We start from the raw sequence: 23,033 nt of genomic DNA on the forward strand, positions 1-23,033 counted from the left end.
TTTGACATATAGTAGGTGTACATATTTATGGGATACACAAGACGTTTTGACACCAGCATGCAATGTGTAATAGCCATGTCAGAAGAACGTGGCATCCAGCCTCTCAAGCACGTATTCTTTGTGTTAGAAATAATCCAATTATGGCCGGGCGCGGTGGCTCAAGCCTGTAATCCCAGCACTTTGGGAGGCCGAGGTGGGTGGATCACAAGGTCAAGAGATCGAGACCATCCTGGTCAACATGGTGAAACCCCGTCTCTACTAAAAATACAAAAAATCAGCTGGGCATGGTGGCTCGTGCCTGTAATCCCAGCTACTCAGGAGGCTGAGGCAGGAGAATTGCCTGAACCCAGGAGGCGGAGGTTGCTATGAGCCGAAATTGCGCCATTGCACAGCCTGGGTAACAAGAGCGAAACTCTGTCTCAAATAAATAAATAAATAAATAAATAAATAAATAAATAATCCAATTGTACTATTTACTTATTTTAAAATGTGCCATTATTATTGACTATAGTCACTCTGTTGTGTCATCAGATACTAGGCCTTCTCCATTCTGTTATTTATTTTTATCTTTGTTTTTTTAAAGATGGGGTTTCACCGTGTTTGTCAGGCTGGTCTTGAACTCCTGACCTCAGGTGATCCGCCTGCCTTGGCCTCCAAAGTGCGTGGATTACAGACCTGAGCCACCATGCCCGGCCACGTATTCTGTTATTTTTTACTCATTAACAACCCCCATTTTCCCCTACCTACCCCCGACTCCCCTTCCCAGTCTCTTCCCCATCCTTCTACTCTCTATATCCGTGAGCTCCATTGTTTTGATTATTAGATCCCACAAGTAAGTGAGACTATGTGGTGTTTGTCTTTCTGTGCCAGTTTATTTCACTTTACATAATGTCCTCTAGTTCCATCCATGTTACTGGAAACAGTAGGATCTCATTCTTTTTGATAGCTGAATAGTATTCCATCATGTACATGTACCACATTTTCTTTATCTGTTTGTCTGTTGAACAGGCTTTTGGTTTTTTAAATGTTTTCTCATTTCCATACATCACTTTTTTTTCTTTTTTTTTGAGACAGAGTCTTGCTCTGTAGCTCAGGCTGGAGTGTGGTGCAATGACATCGGCTCACTGCAACCTCTGCCTCCCGGGTTCAAGCAATTTTCCTGCTTGAGTCTCCTGAATAGCTGGGGTTACAGACATACACCATCATGCCTGGCTAATTTTTGCATTTGTGGTAGAGACAGTGTTTCACCATGTTGGCCAGGCTGGTCTTGAACTCCTGATTTCAAGTGATCCACTTGCCTTGGCTTTGCAAAGTGCTGAGATTACAGGAGTGAGCCACTGTACCTGGTTGCATTAGTTGTTTAAGAGCAAAATGTTTTCAAATCTAACGAACCTTAAAAAGAACCTCAAGAAGTTTCTAGCTATGAACTACATGTAAACAAAAGCAAAAATCATATAATAAATACTTGATAATCTAAATTGAACTTTAAAACCTCTATATGTGAAAACATATTCGAAAGGTAAAAATGGAGATGAGGGGGCCGGGTGCGGTGGCTCAAGCCTGTAATCCCAGCACTTTGGGAGGCCGAGGCGGGTGGATCACGAGGTCGAGAGATCAAGACCATCCTGGTCAACATGGTGAAACCCCGTCTCTACTAAAAATACAAAAAATTAGCTGGGCATGGTGGCACGTGCCTGTAATCCCAGCTACTCAGGAGGCTGAGGCAGGAGAATTGCCTGAACCCAGGAGGCAGAGGTTGTGGTGAGCTGAGATTGCACCATTGCACTCCAGCCTGGGTAACAAGAGTGAAACTCCGTCTCAAAAAAAAAAAAAAAAAAAAAAAAAAAAAAAAAATGGAGATGAGGAAAATTTCTCATTCCTTAGTTCTGACTCCAGAATGGGTGTGCTGACCATAAAATAAATCAGGAATATTTTAACATGTGTGACACTTGAATGTTAATGTCTTTAATATATTAGGAGCCTTAACTAACCCAGAAGAAAAATATAAACACCCCAAACAGAAAAATAGTTAAAGGACTTGAGTGAACAGGTACTCACAAAAGAAGAAAAACAATTGCTCAGTACATATATAAAAAATGTCTAATCTTGCCAATTAGCAAAGAAAAATAAATTAACACAAAACATTTTCTACCTATCAGAATAACAGGTGATAATTTGACAAAATAATAATGTTCTATTACCCAAAAATTCTACCTCTATCAACTAATCTTAAAGAAATTAGCATAAGTGTGGGAAATTTTTATCAGATGGACCTGAATTTCAACAGTGTTCCAAGTTACAGGAAAACAAGGTCAGATACAATCTGTGTGTTCACCAAGAGGGACCTGACCAAATCAGTGATGGCCCAAATCATTCCATGGAATAAAAGGTAGCCATTAAAATCATAATCGGTCTGGGCATGGTGGCTTATGCCGGTAATCCCAACACTTTGGAAGGTGGAGGCAGGAGGATCACTTGAGTCCTAGAGTTCAAGACCAGCCTGGGCAATATAGCAAGACCCTGTTCCTATAAAAAATGTAAAAAATAGCTGAGTGTGGTGGTGTGCACCTGTAGACCCACCTACTTGGGAGGCTCAGGTGGGAGGATTGCTCGAGTCTAGGAATTGGAGATTACAGTGAGCTATGATGGTGCCACTGCACTCCAGCCTGGGCAGCAGAGCAAGACTTCCTCTTTCAACAAAATGAAAATAAATGAAAAGAAAAAGAAATAATTAAAGGAAAAACAAGCTGGTTCCATCTGTAAGGATGGGAGTTGAGGTAGGATCAACACTGAAAACCGATCAGGCGGGTTTGGTCAGCGCTGGCTGTCACCCCCGGGAAGCGCTGCTCATTTCAGTTTTGCCTTCCTCCCTGTGGGCTGCTGGCCACACCTGTCCTCAGCATCCCTTTCTCAAACTCTGGGAGCAGGAGATTTCGGCAATGCTATGGGTTGGTCATGCCATGATATTTTTTCCTGGGAATAGCTGAGATAACCCAGTGAAATCCTGTTCTGGCAGCTGTTCTGTGCCAGGCACCCTGCCAGTCACTGGGAGGGACACAGGAATAGGTCACAGTCACCGTCTTGGTCACAGAGTTCTTATTGCAAACAATAGAACTTGCTCTAGATGGTTGAGCTGGAAAGTGATTTATTAGAGAATTCGAGCCTCTGCTAAAGGCCAGAGGCACCGGCTTTGTTGGCACAAGGTCAGATAGAGCACTGAAACCACACTGCTGCACGGCTCCAGCACGACCACCCTGCTGCCAGTCACAGTCACGGCCCCTGTGTACTGACACTGCACACGGGGCTCCAGAAACCCTTGCCCTGAGAGCCAGAACCCTCCACACCATTATTCCAGGGAGATTCTGCGTGATTCCAGTGTCCTTGAACCCTCTGTGAAGAGGCCTTGCTGAGATGAGAGTGTTTGTGGAGCTGAGGTTCATGCTTGTGCCCTGCAGGCAAGGAGGTGAGGGCGGCAAGTCCTAGCCACTCCCAAAGTAAGGGAGAACTTTCCACTTCACACTGAGGCAAGCTCTTGAAACTTGTAGTTTTAAAGAAACCAAGGGGCTACAGTGCATGACGAATGTGCCCCTATTTCCGGGAACTTAGAGTCGATGCCCACTTCAGTCTCATGCAGGTGAAGGCAGAAGTGTGTGGCCCCCGTGGTGAGTGGGGAGGCAGCCAGACAGCACTACAGCTCTTCCAGGAGCAGGAGAGTGACCCCAGGCTGTGTTACAGGTGGTGGGGCTGATTTTAGGAGGGTAGAGGATGGTGCTGGAAAGGGTCACTGTGGCCAGTTCAGAGCTTCAAGGACCCCCTGGTTAGGAGCGTGAACTCTCATCTGTGGGCAGAGGGAAGTCAGGGTCAAATTTCTGGAACTGTAGCAAGTTGTGGTGGGGAGCGGGCAGACTTTTTGGGATAAAATTGTGTTATCAGCTCAACTGCATCCCCCCAAATTCATAGGTTTAAGTCCTAAGGCCCATTATCCCAGAATGTGACTGTAATGGTGACAGGGGCTTTAAAGAGGGGACTTAAGTAAAATGAGATAGTTGGAGTGGGCGCTAACCCAATACGGCTAGTGTCCTTCTAAGAAGAGGAAATTCAGACACACAGAGACACCAGGGGTGCGTGCCATGTAAGAGGCAGCAAGAGCCTGGCCTTCTGCAAACCAAGGAGAGAGGCCTCAGAGGAAAACGAGCCTCCCCAACGGCCCGACCTCACATTTCTAGTCTCCAAAACTGTGAGCAAATATGTTTTTTTAGTCAAAGCCACCCAGTTGCGGTGTTCTGTTGTGGTGGCCAGAGCAAACGGCTAAAGTAGTCAGTCCCTCCAGCACGCTCGGAGGTTCCGCTTGTTGCTGTTCCCCAAGGCCATCCTGGCCATGACGAGGGCAGGGGCGGTTGTTTGGGAGGAGACCGCGGTGGAAGGAAGAGAAGGAAGGCTTGCTTGATGCAGCAGGGAGCAGACTCCGGATTCAAGGAGGGCTCTACAAAGGTCCGGCGATTGAGCTTGTCAGGGAAACCTGAGCTGTGTGTAGGTCTTGCTCTCTTGTGCCCTGCAGGATGGCTTGACCCTTTTCTGTTCTCATGCCAGACCCTAAGGGCAGTGTCAACTGGGCCACAGACACAGGCCTGGTGTGCCTCGTGGGCTATTCTTCTGCCTTCAGGAAGCCCACCTTCACCTCCTGGCTGTTGTGACTGGCATCCCTGAGGCTCTGTTTCTTTGTGTGTGAAATTAAATACGGACATGTCACATGTCATATGCTAGCAACCCACAAGCACAGAGCAAAGGCTCAGCAAAGAGTTCTCTCCTCCTCTGCATTTTTAGGTCAGGAGCAAATGCAGATCAGGTTGGGGACAAGGTAAACAGGTAACTGGGGTGGAGATCTGACTGATTAGTAACTCATAAATCATCTGAAACCATACTTTCCTGTTAATAGTCAACCCTCTGTAAACACGAAATGTGTTTCCACCTTGTTATCATTCCCAATGATGTCAAATGCGTGGTTGCCTCTCCGGTATATAAGTTTGATGCGACTTTTCCTGGATGCACCTGCCTATAGGAGTCCTGGTCGTCACGATGGTAGGTAACTGGTTTTATATGTGAAGGCCAGAAAACCAAAAAAGAATATGTATTCCTTATTGAATATGCTGTGATGTGTGCTTCTACTGCACAGCACTGAAAGGTAAATGTGACCTGGTTAGGAATCTTTTGTTATTACCTGCAATTCAATGTTCAGAGTATAAGAGTCTGGGAACTTGGGAAATTTTTAATGAATTTAGCAGTAGTTCTATTCTCTAAGATCTAAGTTGTTTTTCCTTCCTGTAATGAGATTTCATAGGTATCTCTAATTCTTGGGTTCTATGTGAGTAATTTGTGAAATTAAAAATAATTTCAGGTCGGGCACAGTGGCTCACGCCTGTAATCCCAGCAATTTGGGAGGCTGAAGGGGGAGGATCACAAGGTCAAGAGATCGAGACCATCTTGGCCAACGTGGTGAAACCCTGCCTCTACTAAAAATACAAAAGATTAGCCAGGTATGGTGGTGCTTGCCTGTAGTCCCAGCTACTCAGGAGGCTGAGGCAGGAGAATTGCCTGAATCCAGAAAATGGAAGTTGCAGTGAGCCAGCATCGCACCACTGCACTCCAGCCTGATGATACAGCAAGACTGTCTCAAGAAAAAAAAAAATAAAATAAAAAATAATTTCAGAGCTACATGACTGAATTATTTTTGAGATGAAGGATCTGAGCCTGGAGAGGGGAAGAAACTGCCAGTGGAGTCTCACCACAAGCCTGTGAATAAGCTGAGATAGGAACCCAGGCATCCCTCTCTCCCTGCCAGGAGCTCCCAAACTTGCCTGTGCAGTGGAACCCTCTGGGGAATTTTGAAGAACACTGACACCTGGCTCCCACCCCAACATTCTGATTTAATTGGGCTGCAGTGGGAGCAGGAAATCAATTTTAAAAGCTACCCAGGTGATTTTAATGCTCATTCAAGTTTGAGAACCGTTTCCCTAGGCCCTTTTCACTGTATCTTGTGTTAAGGAAGCATCTTTGGTTTTGCGAGCTTTATTTGTTTGTTTGTTTTTGAAGACAGGATCTCACTCTGTCACCCAGGCTGGAGTGCAGTGGTGCAGTCAGGATATTTACTGAAGGCTCAACCTTCTTGCGCTCAGGTGATCCTCCCACCTTAGCTTCCTTAGTAGTTGGGACCACAGGCCGGCCACCATGCCCAGCTAATTTTTGTATTTTTTCTAGAGACAGGATTTTACTATGCTGCCCAGGCTGGTTTTGAACTCCTGGGCTCAAGCAATCTGCCCACCTCAGTCTCCCAAAGTGCTGGGATTACAGGTGTGAACCACTGTCCCCAGCTAAGAAAGACCTTTGCTTCAAAATTTATAAAAACCCATGCAGGCTTTTCTTGTGTCTTAAACTTGATCTTTCTTAAGATGTTCTTTACTAACACCAGGGAAAGAGCTGGGCTGCTCTCAGAGCTGCAAGGGAGATGAGGCAAGAAGCAGCCAGCCGAGTGGGAGGAACCAGGGAGCGATTCCTAAGAGCAAACCCTGGGCCTCCTCTGGGTCACGCCGAAAGACAAACGTGCTCTCAGAAACTGTCCCGAAGTAGAACTGGGGAGTGAGGGGGTTCTCCCCTTCTCCTCTGGACTGCCTCCTCCCGCCATGCGGCTTCACAGGGACTTAGCAAGCTGCACCGCTGGCAATACCCCTGCCTGCCTACGATCCTGAGGATCCCCAAGTATATTTATTAAGGTAAATTTTTTTTTTTTTTTTATTTTTTAAGTAGAGATGAGTTCTTGCCATGTTGCCTAGGCTGGTCTCTAACCACCTCCGCCTCCCAAAGTCCTCGGATTACAGGCATGAGCCATTATGCCTGGCCAGAAACGCAACTCTTCGTCATGGGTTAAGACCCTTTCAGGAGCAGTAATTTACCTAAAGAGACACAAATTCTAAGAGCACTGCCAGTCTGCTTCACCTCAAGGCTGACCATGAAGCTGCACCATCTAGAAAACCCTAGCCCATGCTGGCATGGTGGTGTACACTCCTGTGTCTGCACACATCAGGGGCTCATGGTTACTAAATGCAGGAAAGGAAGACACGAAGGGAGGGAATGCTGGTGGCAGAAGAGAAGACAAGAATGAAAAGGAGCTTTAGAGCCTCTCTACTCAGGGGTGGGCCTCAGACCAGCAGCATGGGCGTCACCTGGGAGCTTCCGTGTAAGTCTGTAGACCTACTGAAGCAGAATCTGCATGTTATTGAATAAGCTCTCTGGTCGGGCGCGGTGGCTCATGCCCATAATCCCAGCACTTTGGGAGGCGGAGGTGGGCAGATCAGTTAAGGTCAGGAATTTGAGACCAGCCTGGCCAACATAATGAAACTCCATCTTTACTAAAAATGCAAAAATTAGGCAGGCATTGTGGTGCACACCTGTAATCCCAACTATTCGGGAGGCTGAGGCAGGAGAATCGCTTGAACCCGGGAAGCAGATGTTGCACTGAGCCGAGATTGTGCCGCTGCACTCTAGTCTGGGTGACAGAACAAGACTTCATCTCAAAAGAAAAAAAAAAGGCCGGGCACAGTGGCTCAAGCCTGTAATCCCAGCACTTTGGGAGGCTGAGGCGGGTGGATCACAAGGTCGAGAGATCGAGATCAACCTGGTCAACATGGTGAAACCCCATCTCTACTAAAAATACAAAAAATTAACTGGGCATGGCAGCGTGTGCCTGTAATCCCAGCTACTCAGGAGGCTGAGGCAGGAGAATTGCCTGAACCCGGGAGGCGGAGGTTGCGGTGAGCCGAGATCACGCCATTGCACTCCAGCCTGGGTAACAAGAGGGAAACTCCGTCTCAAAAAAAAAAAAAAAAAAAAAAAAAGAAGAAGAAAGAAAAAAAAAACCTCCCAGGAATTTGTATGCACATTAAAGCAGCACTGGGTTGAGCATTGTTCTTGGGTTCTCACCTGGGTAAAGATACGGAGGCACTGGCTGTTTCTTTCTTCAATGAGCCTGAGATTGTGTGTTTCCTATTTGCTCCCTGGGTAACTCTAATGCTTACCCAAGTGGGAGAACCCCTCTTTTTACAGGGGAGGAAACTGAGCTTGAGAGAGAGAGAGAGAAAGAGAGTCAGTGTCAGGCTATTTCTGAGATACTGTCAAGTGCGAAATCTCTTAATGAAATAATTTTCTCTCTGCTGTCACCATGTTTGGACTCCATCCCCAGTTGTTCAATCTCGTGCCTTTGCTCTAGAGCTGTGGGAGATCTGGGGATTTTGCACATGTCACTTGTCCTGGGCTGCAGCCCTGCTTGTCCCTGTTGACTCTCCTGCTTTGTGACCCAGTGAACAGGATCTCCAAGATTCTAGAGATCCTCAGTGCCCCTGGAGCCCTCTTTCTGCAAGAAGGGAGTGAAAATACTGTCAACAAGGCTGGCTTTTTTGGGGAAAAAAGTTTAGGTTTCCACAACGATTTTGAGTGGAAGGTTATGCAAAAGAAGAATGAAACAGATTAAGTGCCACTCCAAGTCCTGGCTTGAGCTGAATATATCGAGGTTTTGAGTTGTTTTTGAAGAATTTCTTTCTTTCTCTCTCTTTCTTTCTTTCTTTCTTCTTTCTTTCTAGCTATAAATGCCATACATTTTATTGTAGAAAATTTAGAAAATAAGAGGATAGTCCAAAGAAGAAAACTGTCATAATCCCAGCGTTCAAAGATGACTTGTTATTTGGTAAAAACCTTCAGTGTGTTCTGAGTATCTCTCTCTGCGTCATGGGAATCACACATTTCATAGCCTGCTTCACTTCATGTAATGACATGTGATCATTTGCTCAGGTGACTTCACCTTCTACCTTGCTGGCTCACCAGGTGTTTTTCTGAGTCACTGTTCTCCACCAGCTCTGTTCTTGGGCACTTGGTTTCTTTCCACTTTTTCCACTGCAGTGAGCATTTTTGTGGAGGAGTCCATCTGTGTCTCTGTGCCATTTTTAGGGTCACATCTTGGAGATAAAAAGGTGAAATCAAATATTGTAAATGGTTTTAAGTATGTGGATCTATAGTAGCAAATTGCTCCCATAACAGTTGTTCAAAGTAAGTCATCCTTGTGCATATCACTTCCTATAGATGCCTCTATTTCCCTCTGGGCATTATAAATTCAGTGATTATTCTTGACATCTCATTATGTTTCTGTTTAATCTACGTATTTATATTTCTTTTGTGATCAGTAACTTGAACTTTTTCATGTGTTTATTAATCACTTCTGAGTGTGTGTGCGTTTTTGCGTGTGAGAAATGCCACTTTATTTCTCTTGCTAGCTTTTTAAGATGTTTTTCAGCTGGGCGTGGTGGCTTATGCCTGTCATCCCAGCACTTTGGCAGGCTGAGTCGGGTGGATCAACTGAGATGGGGAGTTCGAGACCAGCCTGACCAGCATGGAGAAACCCTGTCCCTACTAAGAATACAAAATAGCTGGTCATGGTGGCGCATGCCTATAATCCTAGCTAGTCAGGAGGCTGAGGCAGGAGAATCCTTCGAATCTGGGAGGCGGAGGTTGTGGTGAGTTGAGATCGCGCCATTGAACTCCAGCCCGGGAAACCAGCGAAATTCTGTCTCCAAAAAAAAAAAAAAGATGGCTTTTTAAGACGGACATGGTGGCTCATACCTGTAATCCCAGCACTTTAGGAAGCCAAGGTGGGAGGAACGCGAGGTCAGGAGATCAAGACCATCTGGCTAACATGGTGAAACCCTATCTCTTATAAAAATACAAAAAATTAGCAGAGTATGGTGGCACACAGCGTTAGTCCCAGCTACTCAGGAGGTTGAGGCAGGAGAATTGCTTGAACCTGGGATGTGGAGGTTGCAGTGAGCTGATTGCACCACTGCACTCCAGCCTGGGTGATGGCTCTGTCTCAAAAAAAAAAAAAAAAAGAAAGGTGTTTTTCTTCTCCCATTGATATATAATGACACTGTTCTGCAAATATGATATCATTCTAATTTCAATTATATTCTTACATTTATATTCTGAAATCTTTTTCTTTTCTTTTCTTTCTTTTTTTTTTTTTTTTTTTGAGACGGAGTTTCGCTCTTGTTACCCAGGCTGGAGTGCAATGGCGCAATCTCGGCTCACCGCAACCTTCGCCTCCTGGGTTCAGGCAATTCTCTTGCCTTAGCCTCCTGAGTAGCTGGGATTACAGGCACGCGCCACCATGCCCAGCTCATGTTTTGTATTTTTAGTAGAGACGGGGTTTCACCATGTTGACCAGGATGGTCTCGATCTCTTGACCTTGTGATCCACCTGCCTCGGCCTCCCAAAGTGCTGGGATTACAGGCTTGAGCCACCGCACCCGGCCTATCATTTTCTTTTGTGCTTAGAATAAGTATTTACATATATAGGCTGTATTTATTTTATGATCTCATTGTAAAAATTTAACCCTTGAATCCTTTTAGAGTTTATTTCACTAATGGGGACTCAAGTAGGAAATTAACTTTGTTTCTTCCCCAAATAGTTCAACATTTGTTCTAATACCATTTATTGAATAATTCCTCTCCACAGATCTCAAAGACCATGTTTATTTTATAATAGGCTTCTACATATATTTATACTTTCTGGTTTTCTAATTTTTCTTTTTACCTTATCCAACTACCTTTGGATATTTCTGAGTTTTCTATTTTGGTCTCTGTGTTTGTCTTTTTTATTTTTAAAGACAGGGTTTCACTCTGTCACTCAGGCTGGAGTACAGTGGGGCTATCGTGGCTCAGTGCAGCCTCATCCTCCCTGGGCTCCAGCCATTCTCCCACCTCAACCTCCCAAGTAGCTGGGATTACAGGGGCACACCACCACGCCCACCTAATTTTTGTATTTGTTTTTCTGACACAGTGTTTTGCTCTTTGTTGCCCAGGATAGAGTGCAATGGCAAGATCTCTGCTCACCACAATCTCTGCCTTCTAGGTTCAAGCGATTCTCCTCCCTCAGCCTCCCAAGTAGCTGGGATTGCAGGCATGCACCACCATGCCTGGCTAACTTTATATTTTTAGTAGAGACAGGGTTTTTCCATGTTGGTTAGCCTGGTCTCAAACTCCCGACCTTGGGTAATTCACCCATCTCAGCCTCCCGAAGTGCTGGGATGACAGGCATGAGCCACCTCTCCCATCCCCTATCTGTCCATTCTTATATGAACCACATACTACTTCAAGTAGCATCACTTCAAAATTAATTTTAGGAATCTTACAGAATAAGTGCTTTCATTCCCATTGTGAAAGACAAAATCACAACATATTTAGTTTAAACATCTTAATTGACTTTTTTTTTTTTTTTTTTTTTTGAGATGGAGTCTTACTCTGTTGGCAAAGCTGGAGTGCAGGGGCACAATCTTGGCTCACTACAACCCCTGCCTCCCGGGCTCAAGTGATTCTCCCCCTCAGCCTCCTGAGTGGCTTGGATTACAGGTGCATGCCACCATGCCCAACTAATTTTTTGGTATTTTAGTAGAGAACAGGTTTCACCATGTTGCCCAGGGTGGTTTCAAACTCCTGAGCTCAGGCAATCCACTTGCCGAGGCCTCCCAAAGTGCTAGGATTACAGGCATGGGCCACCACGCCTGGCCCTTGATTGACTTTTACTTGTGAATCCAGAATCTGGCAACGCCTCATTCTATAAAATAGATGAAGTGTTCTAAAGAGCTGACCAGAGAGGTTTGTCTTTATAGACAGAAAAGGGCCAGAGAAAGCAGAAACACAGAACAGAAACTGAATAGGTCTTTTTGAAGTGACTTTGCTTATAAACGTTAAAGCAGAAGGGACTTTCTTATCATGTCAGCTAAAACTGGCCTGTTGGGCATTTGGCTATTACCTCTCAGTCTCTCCTGATTTCTTAGAAGGTTGAATAAGCAACTTAGTTCTGGCTTAGTAGCAGAGAACTTCAGCATGGGCAACTGCGTTTTGGTTTTGTCGATTCGGCCTGGTGCAGGAGCTCAGTCCAAACCAATGGCCTCCTATATATTTCATTGAACACCATCTTCCCTATCAAAAGTTCCCAGAAATTAACATATTAAGGTTTGTTTTTTAGCTCATCTCAAAAAGATGACAAGGTCAACTAGATACTTTTCCTTGTTCTACAATTTCAGCCTAGATTAACTGGTTTGTTCATGGAGCCATCAAAGATGCCTTTATGATCTGGGAAATGAACTTCCTAGCCTCACCGTCTGTGTTCACAGCGTGGCCCCAACCTATTTTTCCACTCATATCTCCAATGAATCCAGTTAACGACAATAAACCTTCAGCTATATATGTTTGTTGCTTCTCTTCTCTATCTTTGTTAACATTTCATTCTTTTCATGAAACTCCTCATTCTGTCCTTTAACTCTTACATATTCTGCAAAGAGGCTAAAGATTGCCTTATCTATAAAGGTCTCCTGAACTTCCTCTGCAGTGAATCAGCCCACATGTCATTACTGCCTTATGCCTGTTGACTCCTGTTTGCCTCTTTCTGTAGTTCATGCTAGTGACTTGTGTGGGTCTTGTTCCCTGACTAAGTCACCCGCGGTTAGGAGCTCCACCTCATAACCTCTCACCAGAGCCCAGCAGAGGTCCTGGTACACAGCACTCAGTAAAGGATTATCCTCTGAATTAATTCATTCTTCACCCTGACCTTTCTTCACATTACAGAACGTTCTCCTGGGCGGTCTTTTGATCTTTGCCACCTTTGTGACTTTATGCAATGGATCATGCTATGTAATACGTCATAAGTTAGCTCCAGGAGAGACAATCAAAGGTAAGTCTTGGCTTTTCAATGTTTATTATGTTATTGCAGCCTGGTAGGTGGACCTGTCTCAGATGAAAACCTTGGTGTTTGTTGTTGTTGTTGTTGGTTTGAGACAGTCTTGCCTTGCATCCCAGGCTGGAGTGCAGTGGCGAGATCTTGGCTCATTGCAACCTCCTTCTCCTGGGTTCCAGTGATTCTCCCATCTCAGCCTTCCAAGTAGCTGGGACTACAGTTACCCACCACCATGCCCAGCTAATTTTTGTGTTTTTGGTAAAGACAGGGCTTTGCCATGTTGGCCAGGCTGGTTTCGAACTACTGACCTTGAGTGATACACTTGCCTTGGCCTCCCAAAGTGTTGGGATAATAGACGTGAGCCACTGTACCTGGCCTCACCTGGGGAGTCTTGTAAGAATACAGTGGCCTGGGCCCTGCATCCAGAGATAGATTTCATTGTTTTAGGGTAGGGCCGAGACTTAAGTGTTTTTCAAGTACCCAAGATGTTTCACATGTGCACCCAGGGTTGAAAACCACCAATGCAAAGCAAAGGGAAGTGTAGAGTGAGATATCATCGAGAGAGAATCCAGCAGGAAAAACCCTGATCCCAGGTACCCCTAGGCTCCTATGGTTAACTCATTCAAGAAAAGGGCCTTCTTTTTTTCTTGAAATACCTGTTCTGAAATAAAAGTCAGAAGGATGTAAGCTTTCTGTAAGAAAACATTATCAGTAGCACGAACTCAACAGTACTGGAATTAGCCATGTGTGAATCCAAGAGCACCATTCTTCAATACCTCCAAAAGCAATGAGCTTCTCCCTCTCTGGAGGGCTGTAGATAGTAGGGGCTGGACTCAATGCTGTAATAGACTTTATTGTCATTGCATGACTTACACTGATGATGTTGTGTGTATTATTTTAGAATGCACGGATCTCAAAGGAAACAAACACCCGCTAGACTCAAGATGGCGGACTGAAGACTGTGAGCTATGTGCTTGCCGTGACATAGAAATATCATGTTGCTCCCTGTAAGTCTCAAGCCAATACGAGCCAAGAGGGGGACATAGAACAGATTCTCCCTCTTGCAAAATTCCATCCCTTATGGGTTTAGTTTCTGTTTTAGTTTTTTATAGACTTTAGAGGGTAGTTTTAGATTCACAGCAAAACTGAGCAGAGGCACAGAAATTTCACATATGCCTCCCACCCTTACACATGCATGACCTCCCCCGACATCAACATCGCCCACCACCGTCGGCGTATTTGTTATGACTGATGAATCTACATGACACATCTTTATCACTGGAGTCCATGGTTTATGTTAGGGCTCACTCTTGATGTTGTGGTAGTGGAGGGTTACTTTTCAGTCCTATTTCTTTCTTTTTAAAAAATTGTGGTAAAATATACATAAGATAAAATGTTCCATATTAACAGTTTTAAATGTACACTTTAGCAGCATTAAGTACTTTCTCATTGTTGTGGCATCACCACTGTCCACCTCCAGAACTTGCTCACCCTGCAAAACTGAAGCTCTGTACCCATTAAGCAGTCTTGCTCCATTCCCCTCCCAGGCCCTGGCAACCACCATTTTACTTTCTGTCTCTATGATTTTGACTGCTCTAGGTCCCTCATATAAGTGGAATCACACAGTAATTGCTTTTTTGGGACTGGCTCATTCACTTAGCATAATGTCCTCACGGTTCCTCTGTTTTGTAGAATGTGTCTGAATTCCCTTCCTGTCCGAGGCTGATTCATGTTCTGCTACATGAAGAGACCGCATTTGGCATCTCCATTCATCTGTTGATGAACGCTTGGGTTGTTTTCCACCTCAGTCTCATTTCTGTTGTTTCTGAAATTTGATTAGTAGCTTTATTCCAGATGGGCTCCCGAAGACAGGAGAGAGTATCCAGTGGTCTGATGCTATTCTAGAGATTGGCCTGGTCATCCCTTCAGCCTTGGCCTTGTAGATTTGCAAAAACAGCAGTGACTCTGATCATAGGCAGTGGATTAGATGTGAGGGGTAAGGGAGGATCTGTAGTGTGCCTTGCAATGTAAAACTCATGCTGCTTCTCTCTTCAAGTTTACCTCACGTCAGCTGAAAGGCTATGCAGATGTTTTCTGCTGAGTTGCTATGGATTCCAGACAGAACACAGAGTACCCTTAGTGTGGTCCCAATTTACCTGTTTCCTCAGCAACTGTGTCCATACCAGCCAACTGACTCCCAACCCCTCAAGTCCATCTAACCTCTTCATGTAGCCTTAACTTGTAGTGTTTTGCAGGAACAGGAGTGGATCTGATGGCAGAAGCACTGGCATCAAGGGGCATTTGCCAAGCTTGTCTGATCACAGACTCACCTGGGAAGCTTGATGAAATACAGATTCCTGTGCTCCATCCCAGAACTGACTGATCAGAGTCTGTAGGGAAGGGGCCACGGAATCTCAATTTTAACAGGTGCCTTGAGAGTCTTAAGAGGACACCATGAGTAGAGAAGCAAGCACTTGACTTAGATCAGAACACCTGAGTCCGACTGAACTTGAGGTGTCTGGAGAGTTCCAACCACATTTATTAAGCAGGCCCCATGCTAGGTGCCTAATGGAACAAGAGGAATTGGACTCGGAGTTGTCTAGCTGCTCAGAGCAGACTCCCAGGGATCGCATTGACTGGGTCACTGAGTATTACAGCTGAGCCTTGATTTTGTGGCTCCGGAGACTTGACATTGTCGTTATAGCAAGTGCTGATGTCACTCTGGTGGAGTGTGATTGTATCCCAGACAAGTGAAGGAATGGTGACTGGCCCCTCCCTAACATAGGAGCACAGCTCCCTGGTGGCTAAAGCATCCATGTCACCCAGATTTGCTATCCTTGACCTCTTCTAGGATTTTCCACTGTAAGCTTGGATTCTTGTGGGCCTGGTGCGGAAAAGGGCCAGGCTGCTCCTTGCAGGGAAGAGGGAGGACCCTCGATATTGGAGTCAGAGTAACTTGAGTCTGAATCTCCATTCCCTTGTATACTAGCTGGGTGAGCCTGAGTAAGTTTCTGAATGTCTCTGAGCCTCTGTTTCACAGTATAATCAGGGGTAATCAGGTGGCTCTTAGAATTAAAGGAGATTCTGCATATACATTGTTTAACCCAACAAACACTTAAAGCCTTCTCTGTGCCAATTCTGTGTCCTGTGAGCCTGGGGCAGTAACTGACACCTGGTCAGGTTTCAAGGTGCCCTTTCCTTTCTCCTGCCATGTTGCGTATTCCACTTAGCACACCGCTCCACAAGGGGGAAATGAACCACCCCTTCTTCCCTGGAATTGCCTCACTTCCTACCAAGTTTGTTTTTCTCATGAACTTTTATCTCCTCCGTGGAAAAATACAGACTTTGATAAAGCTTTTTCTGGAAGAAGTTTTTGGACCCACTGCATCCTCTACAGGACACTGCCCAGATCTCAAGGTGCTCGGTGGCAGTGGAGCCTGAGGCTGGGGGCCCAGGCAGAGGCTCCCCGGCAGGGCGTGGGAGATGTCCTGGCCTCCACGCCGCCCGGGCCCAGCCCAGGGTTGGCTCCCTGACTTGGGTGAGGAAAAGGGAGTGGGACACAAAAGGCCAAGGCCACCCGACCACTGGGTCTGGATAGCTGAACAGCTGATGTTGACAGTTTCTCCTCCCCCCCTCTCTGCTGCTTCACCTACAGAGCTAAGTCTGGTTTGAACTGAAATAAGCATCCAGTAATATGCCCTTTGCCCTATCAACTCATATTTGCACATGTGCAGCAGAGATTCACCATTTCATTTCCTACCACGAACCAAAAGAATTGTATCTCTTTGGCCAGGCATGGTGACTCATGCCTGCAATCCCAGCACTTCGGGAGTCTGAGGATGGTCGATGACCTGAGTTTGGGAGTTTGAGACTTGCCTGACCAATATGGAGAAACCGCATCTCTACTAAAAATAGAAAATTAGTCAGGTGTGGTGGTACATGCCTATAATCCCAGCTACTCAGGAAGCTGAGGCACGAGAATCACTTGAACCTGGGAGGTGGTGATTGCAGTGAACCCAGATCGCACCATGGCACTTGAACCTTCAGTGGCATTAAATACATTCACAGTATTATGCAACCATAAACACTATTTGCAAAACTTTTTAATGACTCCAACCTGAAACTATATCCAGTAAACAGTAACTCAGAGTCTCCATCCCACAAAACCCCTGGTAACCTCAAATCTACTTTCTGTCTCTATGAATTTGCCTAGTCTAGATACTTCATATAAATAGAATCACACTGTGTTTGTCTTTTTGTGTCTGGCTTATTTCACCCAGCATGTTGTCAACATTCATTTATGTCGTAGCATCTATCCGTACTCCATTCCTGTTTCTGCCGGAATAATATTCCATGGCATGGCTAGACCACATTTTGCTTATCCATTTATTTGTTGATGAACACTTGAGTTGCTTCCACCTGTTGGCTAAAGTAAGTAATGTTGTTCTGAACACTGTCAATATACAAACATTGGCATATAACGGTTGAGTCTCTGCTTTGAATTCTTTTTGGGATATATACCTGGGAGTAGCTTGCTGGGTCATATGGTAATTTTTATGACCTTATTGAGGAGCTGCCAAGCTGTTTTCCACAGCAGCGGCACCATTTTACATTCCTACCAGCCAACAATCACCTTTAAACATGAAAGGTTGGCCGGGTGCGGTTGCTCAAGCCTGTAATCCCAGCACTTTGGGAGGCCGAGGCGGGTGAATCACGAGGTCAAGAGATCGAGACCATCTGGTCAATATGGTGAAACCCCGTCTCTACTAAAAACACAAAAAAATTAGCTGGGCATGGTGGTGCGTGCCTGTAATCCCAGCTACTCAGGAGGCTGAGGCAGGAGAATTGCCTGAACCCAGGAGGCAGACGTTGCGGTGAGCCAAGATCGCGCCATTGCACTCCAGCCTGGGTAACAAGAGCGAAACTCCATCTCAAACAAACAAACAAAGAAACAAACAAACAAACAAAAAAAGGTTTTAAATGACATTTCCCCCAATTTTCTAAGTAAAACATATGAATTATAGAACCATTGGAGAGTATAAGAGAAAAAAGAAAAACCTACTAATTCTGACTGCTTAAAGGTAATAATTGTTAACATTCTATCATATTTATTTATTTGTATTAAAGAATTGAGACAGTCTCACTATGTTGCCTGGGCTGGTCTCAAACTCCTGGGCTCAAGCTGTCCTCTCACCTCAGCCTCCTAAGTAGCTGGGATTACATGTATGTGTCACCATGCCTGGGCTTCTAAGGTAATTTCTTTATGTCTCTTTTCTTCATTTCTTTTCTTGCACACAGTGGATATCAAATTTTATATCACAATTCTGTGGGCTGATTTTAACACTTAATGTTCTAGCATTGGGCTGGGCATGGTGGCTCATGTCTGTAATACCAGCACTTTGGGAGGCCAAGGAGGGGTGGATCATTTGAGGTCAGGAGTTCAAGACCAGCCTGGCCAACATGGTGAGACCCCCATCTCTACTAAAAACATAAAAATTACCCGGGTGTAGTGACACCCACCTATTAAGTCCAGCTACTCAGGAGGCTGAGGCAGAAGAATCGCTTAAACCTGGGAGATGGAGGCTGCAGTGAGCTGAGATCGCACCACTGCACTCCGGCCTCGGTGACAGAGACTCCATTTCAAAAAATTAAAAATAAATAAATACATAAAAAAAATTCTAGCATTAGTACCATCTCATCTCATCAGAACTCTACAAAATATTTGTTATGTACTGCAGCTCAATTAGAGGTGGTGTCTGATTTTTATCAGCTTCTCCCAGGGCTCCATGACACTGGTCTGAAGTGACTCTTTGCTCTGGTTAGTTGAGAGAGCTCCTTTGCCAAGAGGCCTCCAAGCCAGGGCTGAGATAACTGTTCCCTTTCCACATTCTAGCAACAATTTGCTGGCCACTTCCTGAACAGGGAGGGTCGGAGGAGCCAGCTTGGGACAAGCTGCCTAGCTCCAGAGTAGCCAGACTTGCCCCTGCCTGTCAGCACCTACCAGTGAATTTCTGTGCCTGCAGGATGGAATGTAGGGGTGGGCTGTGTGACTCCATGGTAGACTGGTCCATGTTCCTGGAGGTCACACACTGGGGCTGCCAGTCAAGGGGTGCTCTCAAGTTGGTGAAGGCACTCCAGCCAGCAGGAGTGTGGGCGGCTTTCTGAACAGAGGAGGTGGCACTGGGGAGGGGGTTCTGGCTTTTCTCCTCTAACAGGCTCTGGTTTTGTCTCAATGATAGTGTTTCTACACCTGTGGGTTATGACAGACACAACTGCCGGAAAATCTTCAACAAGGAGACCTGCAAGATAAGTGTGGTGGAGAAGAAGGACCCAAATAGGCCCTGTGGTGTCAGTGGATGGATATCGTAATGTGCTTCTAGTAGGCACAGGGCTCCCAGGCCAGGCCTCATTCTCCTCTGGCCTCCAATAGTCTATGATGGTGTAGCCTTGCCTATCAGTAAAAGATTTTTGAGCAAACACTTGAATATGTGTGTACTTTTAATTTGTAACTTACATATACATTGATTTAATACATATTATAAAGCATACAAAGCATTAAAAAAGGGAGACAAAAATACATATGAATGGCTGAGCACAGTGGCTCATGCCCATAATCCAAGAACTCTGGGACGCTGAGGTGGGCTGATCACTTGAAGTCAGGAGTTTGAGACCAGTTTGGCCAACATGGTGAAACCGGGCATGGTGACAGGCACCTGTAGTCCCAGCTACTCTGGGGCTGAGGCAGAAGAATCACTTGAACCTGGGAGGTGGAGCTTGCAGTAGGTTAAGATCACACCACTGCACTCCAGCCTGGGTGACAGAGTGAGACAATGTCTCAAAAAAAAAAAAAAAAAAATCCAACTCCAAACAAAATACATATGAATAAAAGTTCTGTTTTTCCTAAACTGTGTAATAGGTCATTGTGCATCCCTTACTCGGGGGACCACTGCCACTCTTGCTGTTTGTGATGTCTAAACTCTCCTGCCCATGTCATGCTGGCTGGTAAACATTTTAAAAAAATGTGTGTCTTCACGCTGAAATTAGATCCCTTTTCTTTAAGGTGTTCTTGCTTATCCCTCCTTCCTCTACATCAGGAAGTGTCTTCTACGATGTGTCCCCCACATTCCTCTGTGTTTGCCTGAGGTGAAAGCAGGTTAGAACAAGACCGCCTGAACAAGCGCCCCCAAGGCCACATGCAGCCCGAGGGGAATTCAAGGCCAGGGGCTCCGCCTTGCTGATGGAGAGTGGCCTGGGAGCAAGCCCTCAGCATCAGTTAGCTCCTGCTATACACAAAGCACCCAAAACTTAATGGCTTAAAACAATGACAATATCGATTCTCTTTTGACCGTTTCTGTGATAGAGAACATTTGTTCACTCAACAGGTCTGTACTGAGCACCTGGGCCAGGCAGTGCTCTGGACCTGTGGATACAGCAGTGAACCAGAGAGATCTCAGGAGAGAACTCTGCTCTCCTGGGGCTTGGAGTCAACTGTGTGTACGTGACAGATCAGAAATGCGCAAACAGTCATCTGTTGAACAGTCAGTGGGCAACTGATAAACAGCTTTATCTTCCCCATCTGTTTAAACATGCTATGTGGGCCAGTTGAGCAATCTAGACAGTTCCCTTAGCTTTCTTGGTCAGCTTCAGATAATTTAAAAGGGTGGTCTGAGTTACATTTTGAGTTATATGAAGTCTCCTTCCAGGGGCTGCATCTGAACTGAGAGGGAATGGGGGACAGGAGAGTTAAGGGCTCCTTCTGCCTGAGGTCATGTTCTAGGCTGACTTCCTCTGGGACTTTTGTGGGACTCTCTTTCCACAGCTCCCCTTCCACTCATGATTGTTGTCTTAGCTTCTGCATCAGAACCTACTCTCCTGTTGTTTTGTAATGAGGTTGCCTTGCCCCTTGTAGGAGTCCCTCTTGGGTGGGATCCATAAAACCCTGCTACGATCTTCTCCTTTGCTGGGGAAGGTGGGGAAGAAGTTGCCAACCCAGCATGGAGGACCTCTGTCGAAACTGAGACAGAAAGAAGTACTATTTTACATCTGGTCACAAGTAAATAATGTGGGTTATAATCTGGGCTGTGGGCTGGATGTGGTGGCTCAGGCTTGTAATCCCAGGTGAGGTGAGAGGATTGCTTGTGCCCAGTTTGAGAACAGTCTGGGCAACACAGCAAGACCTGTCTCCACAAAAACAATTTAAAAACCCGGTATCATGGCACACATCTGTTTGTAATCCCAGCTACTCAGCAGGTTGAGGCAGGAGAATCACTTGAACCCAGGAGGCAGAGGTTGCCGCGGGCTGAAATTGTGCCACTGCTCTCCAGCCTGAGCAACAGGGCCAGATCCTGTCTCAAAGAAAAAAGAAAAGAAAAGAAAGAAAAAAAGCATCTTGGCTCTGACTGTTAATTTACTCAACCTTTTTTTATTTTTATTTTTTCTTTTGAGGCGGAGTCTCTCTCTGTCACCCAGGCTGGAGCGCAGCATTGCGATCCTGACTCACTGCAACCTCTGCCTTCCAGGTTCAAGCGATTCCCCTGCCTCAGCCTCCTGAGTAGATGGGACTATAGGCGCGTGCCACCACCCCAGCTAATTTTTTGTATTTTTAGTAGAGTCGGGTTTTTCCGTGTTAGCCAGGCTGGTCTAGATCTCTTGACCTCGTGATCCACCCGCCTAGGCCTCCCAAAGTGTTGGGATTACAGGCGTGATCCCCCGCAGCCGGCCTATTTACTCAATCTTTAGGAAAAAAAAAATGTGGCTATGGAGTAATCATACGTCATATGCCCTGTTGTGTCTTATGATAATCACTTCTGTATCTAAATAATATCTATATTGTTAGGACATCTGAATCACTTGGGATGGTCCTCAGCACAGAATTTGCCTTCAAAAAAAATGTTTGCTTCATTTAATTTGATTTATTCACGGAGGGTGAAAGGACACTGTGCAAGGGCGGGAGGGAGTGTGCCCCTGAGCTCTGCACCTTCTACAGGGTAGTCAAGTGCTTCTGGCGGACCACAGCTGAGATCTCGCCAGACTGTCAGGCTGATGGCGTCAGCCGCCGCATCCAGCCGGAATGCTCCTTTTGACAACTACTAAAACCAAGGGACATTGAAAGTCACTAACAAAGCTCAACAAAAGAGTGACAGTGAGCTAATGGTATGGTGGCTCACCCTGTAATCCCAGCACTTTGGGAGGCTGAGGTGGGTGATCGCTTGAGGCCAGGAGCTGGAGATCAGTCTGGACAACATAGCAAGACCCCCATCTCTACTAAAATTAAATAAGTCAGGTGTGGTGGACCCCGCCTATAGTCCCAGCTACTCAGGCGGCTGAGGTAGGAGGATCACCTGAGCCCCCGAGGATGCAGTGAGCTAAGATCGAGCCACCTGCACCCCAGCCTGGGCGACAGGGCAAAACTCTGTCTCTTTTTAACAGTTCTCTTTGGCTGTCAGTCTACCAACATCACAGAGCACGGGTTAGATAACCAGCCACCACTTATTCAAAAATCCTGTCCGTTTAGGACTCTGGAATTACAGCTCTGAGGGAGCTTTTTGGGCCCCCGACATGAAGAATCTCACTAAAGTATATCCACATACTGGCCTGTCTCCCACCCCAACAAGAATCGCCTCCCTAGTGCCCGAGCAATCCCTCCGCGTGGCGGAAACGGATCTCCCCTCTGCATGGAGCTGAGCGGCCCTGCCAGAAAGCCCAAGGAAGGGAACGCCGCGTCTGGGCCGCGGGCCGGGTCCGCCCCTCTCCCCGGCGGCCGGGGGCTGCCAGGCTGGCATTCTCCGGGGCTATGAGGGGCCTGTGCTCCTAAGAGGGCGGGCAACCCGGCGGCCCGGGTGCAGGGGCAGTCGCGGCCCCGTCCTCCCGCGCAGGCCGAGCGTCACCCCTGCCGCCCTCGCGTCCCCGGGCCCGCGTCTCACGCCCGCGTCGGCCGCCAGCGACCAGCTCTGGCTGCTCCTGCGGATCTCCTCCACCGACCACGGCCGCTCCCACACGGGCTCGGACGCCGGCGCCCGCTCCTGGTCTGGGGTCATCCGGTTCATCTGCAGCGAAAAAAAACAGGAGACAGGCTGAGCCTGAGGGCAGCAGGGACGGCGGCCCCCGCCCAGGCCGTTCCCTGTCCTGCCCGGCCCGCCGCCCTCACCATCCCAGCCTCCCGGCTCGGTGAGCTCCGAAGCCGCCCCCGCGCGCCAGGACCGCAGAGCCCCGGAAGCGCAGCCCAGCGGCCCCGGGCGCGACCGCATCACGTGACCTGG

The 23,033-nt window shown here is 46.5% G+C and overlaps 2 protein-coding genes across 2 annotated transcripts; one reads left to right on the forward strand and one right to left on the reverse strand.

The window, feature by feature from the left end:
• Window positions 1–5,001: 5,001 nt before the first annotated feature.
• Window positions 5,002–19,253, forward strand: LOC101031483 (beta-microseminoprotein E1). Its single transcript, XM_010340606.2, has 4 exons — window positions 5,002–5,079; window positions 12,666–12,771; window positions 13,676–13,781; window positions 19,014–19,253. Exons 1-4 carry the CDS (start codon window positions 5,044–5,046, stop codon window positions 19,141–19,143), a joined length of 378 nt encoding a protein of 125 aa, XP_010338908.1. The 5' UTR covers window positions 5,002–5,043; the 3' UTR covers window positions 19,144–19,253.
• Window positions 14,369–23,016, reverse strand: LOC120367345 (WASH complex subunit 2A-like). Its single transcript, XM_039477815.2, has 2 exons — window positions 22,922–23,016; window positions 14,369–22,820 (listed from the first exon to the last, which is right to left on the reverse strand). Exons 1-2 carry the CDS (start codon window positions 22,922–22,924, stop codon window positions 22,566–22,568), a joined length of 258 nt encoding a protein of 85 aa, XP_039333749.1. The 5' UTR covers window positions 22,925–23,016; the 3' UTR covers window positions 14,369–22,565.
• Between the last annotated feature and the right edge of the window lie 17 nt (window positions 23,017–23,033).

This window comes from Saimiri boliviensis, chromosome 12 (genome assembly GCF_048565385.1).
Source record: "Saimiri boliviensis isolate mSaiBol1 chromosome 12, mSaiBol1.pri, whole genome shotgun sequence".
NCBI classification, from domain to species: domain Eukaryota; kingdom Metazoa; phylum Chordata; class Mammalia; order Primates; family Cebidae; genus Saimiri; species Saimiri boliviensis.